This window comes from Pinus tabuliformis, chromosome 3_2, assembly GCF_031772625.1.
Source record: "Pinus tabuliformis cultivar Carrire ecotype Pingquan chromosome 3_2, CPIR1, whole genome shotgun sequence".
Classification (NCBI taxonomy): Eukaryota; Viridiplantae; Streptophyta; class Pinopsida; order Pinales; family Pinaceae; genus Pinus; species Pinus tabuliformis.
The window spans coordinates 1,104,870,173-1,104,882,347 of NC_142302.1; the positions used below are offsets into that span (position 1 = coordinate 1,104,870,173).

At 36.7% G+C, this 12,175-nt stretch overlaps 1 protein-coding gene across 5 annotated transcripts in view; it reads right to left on the minus strand.

Moving 5' to 3' along the window:
* Positions 1–339: 339 nt before the first annotated feature.
* LOC149184527 (NagB/RpiA/CoA transferase-like superfamily protein) overlaps positions 340–12,175 on the minus strand; it is an 81,358-nt gene continuing 69,522 nt past the window's right edge. For all 5 annotated transcript variants that reach the window (XM_089417571.1, XM_089417570.1, XM_089417566.1 and 2 more), the window contains 2 exons: positions 1,196–1,383; positions 340–879 (listed from right to left, as the gene is read on the minus strand). In XM_089417571.1, coding sequence (XP_089273697.1) covers positions 783–879; positions 1,196–1,383 — 285 coding nt within the window. In that variant the 3' untranslated portion in view covers positions 340–782. The remainder of the gene's footprint in view (positions 880–1,195; positions 1,384–12,175) is intronic.

Consider the following 12,175-nt stretch of genomic DNA (forward strand, 5'->3'; position numbering starts at 1 on the left):
TCTTGAATGTGCAACCTTTGAATAGAAACATACGTTTTCTAACTTTCCGCCACCTCCAAGAAACTTGAATATATGAACAAATCTAATAACTAATATCATACTCAAAAGCTAAACTAGCATTGATCCATCTTATCCCCAGATCCATTCAGCACCAAGAGGGATCAAACCCCATGTACAAATCTCCCAACTCTAAAAACATCTGGGGTTAAGATGGATCTATGCTAGTTATTTTATTTTCATTTTTTTAATGTCAGCTCTTTTTTTCCTTTCTTTAAGGTTGCCATTTATTTTATACATGTGACACATCTCTTCCACGCCAGGCCATAGTGTACTCTGAGCTTGACAAAAATAGGTGTCCTGATATATGATAAAATAGTAGCCTTGAAAATTCAAGTTCAATGTAAACAATAAAAATTTGGCAATGGAAGGCATTATTTGCCAGAAAGGACATCTCTGTGCATGTGCAAGCAAGAGGCATTTTTTCATCTTTCTGCCCTTAACTTTCTTCATATTTCTAGAGAGAGATTTCTCATTTTATTTTCATCACTTGGAAGGACAAAGCTATTCTACGTAGAATCATTCTGGCATGAGGTTACCAGGAACAAATGATATTTGCAAAATCAATCATTGTCTCATTATGTATGCACAACTTCTGGCAATTTCAGCAAAACTCGAGAAGAAAAGATTCAATCAAGAATCACTAGGTACGTACAAAAGGAAGACTTGCAGAGAATTTCAAGAAATAAAACTGTTAACAAGCTGTATAAAATACATGGGCTTTCTTAGATCCCAGGTTCTACATGTTGCTGGAGCACATAGTCATCAGGAGTGTAATATTCTGCTATTAATCGGTACATGTATGAAGGGTTGTGTCCTCCACTGCAAAACAAAAGTAGGAGATTGAGAAATATATCATGAAACCCTGACTTTGAAACTAAATCCAAAATCTTACTGATATGAGATTATAAAGAGAAAATGGTAAGAAAGAAGCCATTTTATTCTATTTCTAATGCCATAAACAAGACAAATTTAAGAAAGAAGCCATTTTATTCTATTTCTAATGCCATAAACAAGACAAATTTAAGAAAGAAGCCATTTTATTCTATTTCTAATGCCACAAACAAGACAAATTTGAGATTGCTCATAAAATGAATTCACACAACCATCATTTCCATAGAGAAAAGATGACACTCACGTATCAGTAACGAAAAGGCTCACGAGTTGTGGAGGAACATAGTCAAATGCTGGATTGACAACACGCAGTCTCGTACCTCCAGTTCCACCATCGATACAATCAGAGAAGTCTCCAAGATCCAACAACTCTGATGGTGATTTAAGATCATTCAACAAAACTTCGGGGTTGTGTGGATACAAAGGGCAGAGCTGTAAAATAAAAGGGAAATGGACTTCATGTCAGACACAAAATGAATTTCAATGTGTATTAATCTACCGGCCAATTATTACTCCACATATTCAAAAGCAGGCTACTCTGAACAGTATTAAAGACACAAAAAATAGCCTATAGGATACCAGTACGCTAGGCTTAAATGTGAGTCTCATCTTTTAACAATAAATTAAACAAGATTGTATGTTGAAACTTAAAGGTAACAGGCATAGTTTTGTAACTTGTTCAACAGAAAATTTAAAGAATTCTTAGCTGTAACAAGAGCTATATAGCTCAACAACCCAAACATCAATTAATTACTAACTTTGAAGGTTCAATGCAAGAATTGACGCATAAAACTGGCTTCCATAGGAAGGAAAATTTTAACTTCAGAACTTTGAAGTTAAACAAGACTGGCATCTGGTATCAGTAATGTATTCATATTAGGGAACTAATCAAACTATTCAAAAGAATCAATATCTACATTATCTAAAGTTTTTTATATAATTTTTGAACCATATCATGGTTCCTAATCTTTTCAGATAGATATTATCATAATTAAAAGCAACAACCGTATAGATTAATATGAATTATTTTTGTAACACACACACACACATAGCCCTACACCACATGACAACAACTTTGGCGATCTTCATAAAATATGTACCAAAATGGCTGCTTCACACTGCTTCAGGAACACTCTCTTGCTTTGGAAAGCCAGATCTGTATAAAGTGTAAAATGAATTGTGTCTAATGAAACATTTATCAAGCCCATGATGATGTTAGATCAATATGCACTGACACTGTATCCTGAAAGTCAGTTAGGTATCAAAGTGATATTCCTGAATGCTATGTCACAGAGTTTACCAAATTTGAACCTTCAGGTTCGATATTCAGTGAACCTCAAAAATAATTGTGGGTTTGTTAAAGGTTCACCATGAGTTTTTCTTTCCAGTTTTAGCAGTTTTAATAATTAAAAAGGGGTAATCTTAATCAATCTACTCAGAGGGCTAGCTCATAATTCCTCCTGCTGCACAGTTCAGTGGCTCACTCCACAAGTCTACACATGGTTGAAATGATTAAACCCTCTGCTTCACATTAGAGTAGAGGCTTATCCCTTCAGCAAGCCTGCTGCCATATAGCTGATAGCACTCGTTGCACAGTGCACCACACTGTTGGGTTTACATATGCACAGGTAACAACACTGCACAGTGCACAGCACGTTGTTTGGCATTTAAACTTTATAATATATATATGAAACTTAAAATTAAAATATATCTTATATATAGCCCAACTTCACGGTGAAACTTACCAGAGTTTAAATTTGAATCAAACTTAATCATTGCCGAACTCGAACTCAAACCCACACCATGTGACATAGCGTGAATGACACAAAATTATAGTCAGCAGAATAAATATACTAATTACAATTGATGCTCTTGATAGCTAGTTCTGTTATTTAATTATAATATCCAATGGAACTTTGGAAATATGAACTTTGAACCACTCCCAATCATTCCAGGGGGTATAGAAAGGAAGAAATAGGGAGAAACAATATTAGCATCCACAGATGATGAAATACCAGTCAACGGGATTGTCCACTAGCAGAATATATCAAGGGACTGCCAATTGCCCTCCCCTTGCTAAGTACAACAAGAGGTAAACAGTACAATAAATGCACACTATACTGCCATCTAGGAGACAGTGTCAAGTTGAATACAGCTGTGACAAGTTCCAGCCTTTTCATCTCCCAAAACTTACCTTGGAATGTCGTGTAGAAACGCATCCATGGTTATCAGTCTCCTATGCAATCTGGGGTGGAAGCCAAATATTCCCCACTGACGAAGAGGTTTGATATTTTGGTATCTCGCTCTCTAGGTTGATAAATAATTTTTTTCTCGTCTATCCAACTCTCTTGTGCAAGCAGAAATCAAAGGAGAAAAAAAGGCAAATGCAAAATATACTTTAAACCTAAGTCACCTGACACGAGGATTCGGGACACGTAGGATTCGGGATTCGTGGTGTCGGATTCGGGAAACGCTGACCCCGGAACAAGACACGGTTAGGACACGTTATATATTATTTTATTAAAAAATATATATATATATATATATATATATATATATATATATATATATATTTAAAATATATATATATATATATATATATATCTTAAAAATTAGTTATTAGCATATTTCTTACACAAATTTTAATTAATGATACAAATTTATTGATTTCAAACATAGATCTTCATCTATAGCTATTAGCATGCATAGTACATACAAAATTCAAATAAATGTCAGTGGTACTGGTCACATAAATGAGTTACTAATGAAATTTCCCTGTGCCAAGTGTGCCAAATAATTAGAAAATTTTCAGTACTTTCTGAGCTGTACTGGAGCACTTTGAAACAAACAGTGAAAATTATAATAAGGTTATGCCACTGTCATATTAGATTTATGCACATTGCAGATGTGAGGGGTTTTTATGTTGATTTAAGTTTGATTTTCTCACTGTTATGAAACTAATAGGACAGCTGTAGCAAAATGATGAAGTAGGAAACATTAGGAGATCAAACCCTGGAGGCTCAACCACTAGAAGTCTAGAACCCACTTGCACGAGAACCTAACTTCAATGCTTCTGCAAACCCACCAGGGATCAGCTCAAGAAACAAACATTTGCTGAAGCCTGACAGTGACTGATATGAAAGAAAAGGAAGAAGATAAAGCAAAACAGTCATTGCCAGAGAGCTTTTGCACAACTCCCAGTCTCAGAGTCATTGATGTATATCAGTATTAGCTTCCAATTTGGAAACAGTGGTCTTGTTGGTCTATACAGAAGCAGTGAATGCGAATGAAAACAGCGAACTTAAACCCCTAAAAACGAATCTGAAACCAAAAATCGTTCCAAAAATCGTGACACGTTCCAAATTTTTCTGACACGCTCATGACACGACGTACCCGGATATGACACGACGAGTCATGGAAATATGACACGTGTCAGGACAGAATCGTGTCCGATTCGTCCGATTCGGGATTCGTCCAGGGGTTAGGACGAATCCGGTTTCATAGCTTTAAACTCATGCATCATTTCTATCCACACAGTTTTTGGAAGTTTTTAATACACTAATTTCGTAAACCAGAGCTGGGGTTTTATAGAAAAGAAGTTATCCCTCCTCAACCTCTTATTCAGGTTTTAAGTTTTATATCAATGTTCTGGGGTGCACTTTTAGTTCAAGAATACATTTGTCCAATCCAATGTCTTGACTTTTTGCTAAAAATAATAATCTCTTGATATAGATTCAAAAATTGTTTCGACACCTGTTAAAATTGGCAATTAGGGCCAAACTCCATGTGGGTCATCTTATTAATGGAAGCTGATATTTTTCTTGGATCCCTCTCATCGAGAGGTGTAGGATTAATCTAAAGATCATCCGACTCCGATCAATATTCATGGAGATATGAATTTATTTGTGTTATGGGACAATTTGTCAAGGTCGGCGAGCAACCAAATATACCCCACTTGTGCTCAACGTTTTACTATAAAAGGAGGAGGTCTTCAAGTCATTTAGACACACACTCTTCTTGTGATCTCTTCCTCTCCACATGTCTTTGGGTTTTGGTGGGAGGAGAGATACTAAGAGTATACGCTGGCCTAAGTCTTATGATGCCCTAGCCGCAGTAAGGAGGATGCCCTAGACGCAGTTAAACGAGGAACATCTAGACGCAGTCAAAAGAGATAGCTCTACGCAGATCTAAGGAGCAACTAGAAAAGGCTTCTAGCCACACCATTTAAGGGTGCCCTAGGCCGCAGTCAATGAGGATTTTTATGCAGCAAGAAGAGGCACCTAACGCAGTCATGAACACAGCTAAAGGGAGATCCACAAAAGCCCTAACCACAGTCCTCTATACACAGCTTATCACAAGGCATAACGTAGACCCCATACGCTGTTCTATATGCAGCAAGAAGAGGGACTTCGCTGTCCCTAACACAGTCATGGAAGGAGGTTAAACGCAGGCCTTATCTGCTGGCCTTATTCCTCTCATACGCTGGAAAGAACACAGCTCTAACGCTGCCCTAAATACCGTCATAGAATCACAGCAAGGATTGGATAAAAACGCAGGTCTGTGACTGTCATCTAGACGTTGATTTAGGAGGGTCATATTATGCCCTACCCGCAGAGAACAGGAGGGCTTATGACTATATAATGGAGGCCTAAAAGACAGGCCCTAACGCTGTGTAAGAAGGCTCAATGCAGGCTTGAATAAGGGCACCTATGTGCAGTCCTAAGAAAAGACACACGCTATTACAGTCTCGGTATATACTACAGACTTGGGTATAGAATCACGGTGACTAGGTGCAGTCATAGAAGGAGCTTAGACAGCATGGATTTGACAGTGGCGCAGCCTCAAGGATAAGCTGTTCAAGGGTCAAGATATTTGGGTGCTGTGTGTAAACCTATCTTGCTTCTGAGCTAGGCCACAGGCCATAGCCAGCAGCATAGAACTTTAAGTGTCACACTAATCAGTGGCAGTGCTGGAACCTCTCTTGGATCACTGCAGTCTTTGAGTTGTTGACTGTATCAAGGACTAACATGATGTAGGTGACAACAATAATGTTGAGAACAGCTCAGTGATATTTGGGTGCAGCACTGAGACGATGAAGTACAACATGATGGAGACAGCATGATGATGAATGATGCAGCATGATGGGCATGGTAGTGAGGTGCAGCATGATGATGAGGTGCAGCATGGTGATGGGAGCAGCATAGTGATGGGAGCAGCTCAGTGACTAGGTGCAGCACAGTGACGGGTGCAACATGAGTACGAGATGCAACACTATGATAGGTGAAGCAGTCACCTTGGAGAATCAGTTGAAGCAGCATGTCTTCAACTGATCTCATGTATCATCATTCTAGGAGATGATCTATGCTCTTATCTAGATAAGTCAAAGTGTTGACTTCAGTTGTAAATGTACTATCTGTATCTCTCTCTCACTGCTGAACTATTGAAGATCATATAAGAAGAATTGATCAAGGGTTTCCCCACATTGGGGTTGTCCCTAGCTAACGCCACATCTTGTGTCCTCTTGTCTTGGCTTGTCTTCTGCGATTTATGTTTATGTTCTATCTGCAGTTTACTTTAATGCTGATGTGATTGCTAATCTGGAAAAGATATTGAGCTAACAGTGAAAATTGAAATAAATTGCTCTAAACATAGAACATACCTAAAATTAACAACACCTCCCTCCTTAGATGTAAATTCTATCTTGGATAAGGCCCTTTCATTTTCTATCACAAAACAATTTATTCCTTTCCTAAATTCTGTAATGTTCTCTTCTATTTAAATTGCCCAAGGAAGGACGAAGTAGCCTATCCAACCCCGTAGGCTATAGTCAATTATAAAGGGGTGAACCCATTATTCAATGTTTTTGGAGTAAGATTGGATAAATTGGGATAATTGGAAGAAAAATTGTTAAAGCCAAATTTGGGGTAAAATGGAGGAAAACATGTTAGCCCCTACTATTAAAATTAGGAAAAAAGACCCCAAAGGAAATCTATAAATAAGAGAGAGGAGAAATCATTTTTCTCAACATGGGTTGTCGATCTTTCTTATTTGTGCTTTGTGGCTCTTGAGGGTTTTAAGCAGTGTTCCACAGGGACACGTCCCCAACCTGGGAAACGCGTCCCCCCCGCTTCCTTGCACTCTGGGGACATGGGGGCATCTAGGGGACGTTTCCCCATGTCCCCAACAAACAAAAACGCGAGGAAACTCGAAGGGGGGACATTCCTTCCCAAAATAGGAAACGTTTCCTGCAGTTCCAAAAAAAATTGAGGTCAAATTATTAAAAAAAGTCAAATCCCTAAAAAAATTATAAAATATTATATATATACTATGAATTGATGGGGGGGAAGGGTTTTTTTGGTTATTTCATATTTGACGGGACCAGCAACACGATGGTATGTTGATCTAGAGGATGGTGCACTGGTAGATATGGAGGAGGGACTTTATGAGACACAGATGGAGTTGGTTGGTGTGCCACCTAGCATGTTTGAGAATGCAAGTGATTCTGATTCAGATGGTGACATGGTTGATCCTGATTTATTCATGTAGGAGTTGGATGCAGAGACTAGCAGGGCATTACCTTAAGCAATTATGCTCATTTGTCATTTGATATGTTCTTATGTTATTTGCTTTTTTGTTTCGGACTTCAGTTGTAGACTTTAGTTTGTTTTGAATCTTGACATATGATATATTAGACTTTACTCTATAAAAATTTGAATCTTGATATATCAGACTTGACTTTTATTTCAATATTCAATATTCACAGTTGGAACTTCAATATGGTTTAAACTTTTATTTTCATTGAACAATGTTACAGTTACATGTATGATTGTATCATGCTTCTCATTTTACAGTTGTTTCAGTTATATGATTGATCGACTTATCATTCATGAAGTAAGTGGTATATAATGATAAATATAGTTAAATTACAAAATTTCGATGATATATTTATATTTCTTTAGTATTTTACTATTTTTGTCGTGGTCCCTTGCGTTAGTGACCCCGACATCCCCCCACATTTCCTAAAAATTGGTGGGGAGCTTTTGCAAAGGCCGCTCCTGCGTTTCCTGTCTCCCCCGTCCCAGAAACTTGGTGGAACTATGGTTTTAAGACCCTTTTTTCTTTGGTTGGTTTCAGTGGTGAAAGATTCCACCCTTGCTATATATATATATGATTAATTAACTAGTAATTAATATCGAAGAGGCATGTCTCCAAGGACATGACCGTTTGTTAAGTCACAAAACAATTTATTCCTTTCCTAAATTTTGTAATGTCCTCTTCTAATTAAATTTCCCAAGGGAGGATAAAGAAACCTATCCAACCCTTAGGCTATAGTCAATTATAAAGGGGTGAACCCATTATTCAAAGTTTCTAGAGTAAGATTGGATAAATTGGGATAATCAAATGAAAATTTGTGAGAGCCAAATGTGGGGTAAAATGGAGGAAAACATGTTAGCCCCTCAAATTAAAATTAGGAAAAGAGAACCGAAAGGAAATCTATAAATAAGAGAGAGGAGAAATCATTTTTCTCAACATGGATTGTCGATCTTTCTTATTTGTGCTCTATGGCTCTTGAGGGTTTTAAGACGCCTTTTTCTTTGATCGGTTTCAATGCTGAAAGATTTCACCCTTGTTATGAATAATATATATATATATATATATATATATATATATATATATTGTAATAGTTATAAATAATGATTAATTAACTAGTAATTAGTATTGAAGAGGCATGTCTCTAAGGACATGACCGTTTGTGAAGAGGAACCTACCTAGGTATATAAGCAAGCCCTCACCCTCATTTGTAATCATCTCATATCAATTCTTTTATATAATATTCAATAAATATTTATTATCCTCGATGGATGTCCTCATGTACCAAGTGCTTTGAAGATTATTGCAGAGTACGAACTTTGTTCGCTACATTGGTATCAGAGTTGTTCGATCCTCTAACCGTTCAACCGCTGCACAGAGCCAGTTTGATCCAGCCTTTGGCCAGCAAACTTGTCGTCAACTTTGTCGTCGTGTGATTCAAGTGTTTCGCTATAGAGCTTCTAGTGTTTCTCCATTTTGCAAGTTCGTGATTCAAGTCTTTCGCCACTTAAAAAAATATTAGAAAAAATAAAAAATTAAAAATTAAAATATATATATATAAAGAATATATATTAAAAAGGGAATTACTAAAAAAAAAAATTATATATATATAAAATATAAAACAAAAAACAAAAATAAAAGAGTTTAAAAAAAAAGTTATAAAAAAATAAAAAAACAAAAAAATTATCTATAATATATATAAACAAATAAAATTATATTAAAAAATTTGAAAAAAATAACATTCCAAAAAATACAAATTTAAATAAAAATATCAAAAAGAAAGATATATAAAAACAAAACAAAAGTTATAAATAGAATTATTAAAAAATATTAAGAATTAAGAAAAAAATATTGGGCCATCAGTCATTATAAGAGTCGAAACCACAACCCAACGGCAACACAAAAACGCTAACAAACCATTGTTCTCGTGAGTCCTACTTGCCACGCCCATTCCTGCTCCACCGTAAGCATTTCACCGCACCGCTAGTCTTGTTTTACGACCCACTCTGTCGTCCACTTGATTCCATATCACTGCCTCTTCCCATTCCTACTAACCATTATGCCATTTGTTCATTATTGACCCTGCAAGACTGAATCCACACCTTTGAAACTGCAATTGCTCGTTGTATGGAACATTGTGAGGGTTGTCAAGTTGTGAGGACACGTCTTTAGAATATCTACAAGGTTTCATGCCCATTGAAGACGCCTACTCATCTTAATCTACGAAGAACAAAACAAAATCCAAGGATTAGAGTTAATCGTTTAATATCGTGGAGAATCTCAAGTCATGGGTTGTTATATCTAAATTTAATGAAGAAGACCATTAAATCAAAAAAAAATTAGATTATTAACTTATTCAGGATTAAAGTTATTAAGGAGTAATTTTAATTGGGTTCTTTATGCTCCCTCAAATTTAAAAAAAAAAAGGCTAATTCGAAGTATACAGGAGGAATTATTATTATACTTATATATTAGAAAAAAATAAGGTGAAGGATTTGATTAGGGCTCATAAAGAATATAAAAGGGCCAACATATAAAAAATAATATTACATATAAGGTAAGTTTTTTAAAAGTAAAGCCGAGGTTATTAAAAAAAAAAAATTATTGAAAAAAAAAATATGTATATATATATATGATTTAGGAAAAAGAAAAGGTTTGTTTATTGTTGACACCAAAGTATTATCAACAAAGCAAAATGGAGTCTAATTCGAAGATGAATGAAGGAGTTATGGACTTCATACATAATTCTACGTTTTGAACCAGATGTTTGTTTTGTCGAACAAAATAAGAGTATTCATCGATTTTTAAAAAGCACACAATATTTTGTCCAACATGTAGGAAATTATTTACTTTGGAAGAATATCAAAGTAATCCACATAAATTAAAAGATTAAAAGAAGAGCTCTAGAACTTCAGCAAAAAAATGAGGCATCAAAAAAAAATATAAAGACCTTTACACTCGGTATTATGAAGCATCAATGGAAAATAACGGAAAACTTCTAAGGAACTGTAAGCACTCCAGGAAGCTCTCCTAGTTTGTAGCTCGGAGATGCCTGGAAACATATAAATCTTCAATATCGTTCTCTGAACTATTGGAATGGATTGGGGTTTGGATCAAGTCAGATGATTGTTTCAACTCTATTTTCACTCAAAACATGCATGAACACCCTCAGCTTGACAAGGCTTTCAACCACTAATGCTCAATAGTTTATAGATTCAATGAATAGATGGAGAATCCTGACTGTACCAACAGATACATACATAACACATATGAATGGCTAGCGACAGAAAGTAAATGAAGCTTACAAATCTAATTTAACAAAGCAGAGATAAGATGGCAGTTATCTAGCATTTGACAGAGAAGAAAACATGAATAACCCATTCAAGTGCAAGCTTAGAACAGAGGGAAAGATGGCGACTGAACATATAACAACAAAAGAAGCTTGTATTACTGGAATGAAGATGAGACACTGAGAGGAGCAGAGTCTCCACAGTCTCCAAAAGTTGAACCCCCGATACTTCAAATTTTCAGCCATTTATAGGCTTTTTACAATGCTCTCGGGCTCTCTGAGGCTCGAGGTGTCTTAATCTATCCCCTCTAGCTTCTAACTGCTTGATGCCATGATTAGACAGACATGAGCCAGAGGTCTCTTTTTCTAACAACACAATAACCAAATTCTGGTAATTTTGTCGCGCTATCAAGTAGCTCGCTCATGCCAGCAATGCTCCATGATCACTTCTGTTGGCTCGACAGCATCGTGCTGTGGTTTTTTCCCCTTCCGGCCATCTGTCTCCCGACCTCTGTCCACTCGAATCCCTCTTCTAGCGTTAGCAATCATTGCTAAACGCATCTAAGGATGGTGGCCACCTATACTGTAACGAAATGGGTCTTCGGGCCTTTGAAATCCTTTCGAATACCAAAAACGATTGTTTTCTGTTTTACACAGAGAAACGCTGCAACACTGTGAAATTCCACCAAAACTCTGTTCATTCCGGACTTCAAAAGTCCTTAAATACGGTCTATTCCTCTATCGGGTCCGTCCTCATCGCTATCGCAAGTCGCTTCGGCCTTGCTCCTTTGTATTTTAAAAATACATTAAAAATCGTGAAAATAACATGAAAATTGGCTCCCTCTGAACTTCAAATATTATATATTTCCCTTCACGAACCCTTTTGGGTCCGGGTCTTATCGCATCGGCGTTGTTTCTTTGTATTTCGTTAAATAACGAAATATGTGAAAATACATTAAAAACGCTTTTCGACGGATCTCAAAATCTATGCAATAATGTTTATATAGCCATCGGGTCCGGCTAATCGCATCGCATACATGTATGGGTATAGGCCCCACTCCATAATGTTTCTCTGATTGCGATATTGCGATGCGATTAGTCGCAATCGCATATCGCGATAGCCCCGGGCCGTTGTAAGCGCTCTATTGTGGTTGCCGATAGCGATGTTGCCGATCAAATCTAGACCGTTGATCGCCCAGATCTGACGGCTATTGTGCCTTCACTTGTTTATGCCTCTGATACTCTGTATTTCACTGTTTTTACGTGTTTTTGGCCTCCCGATAGTGTCTCTGTCATTCTAAGGGCTCTTCTCATGCGATTGTTCTGATCTTTGGCATGATTTTA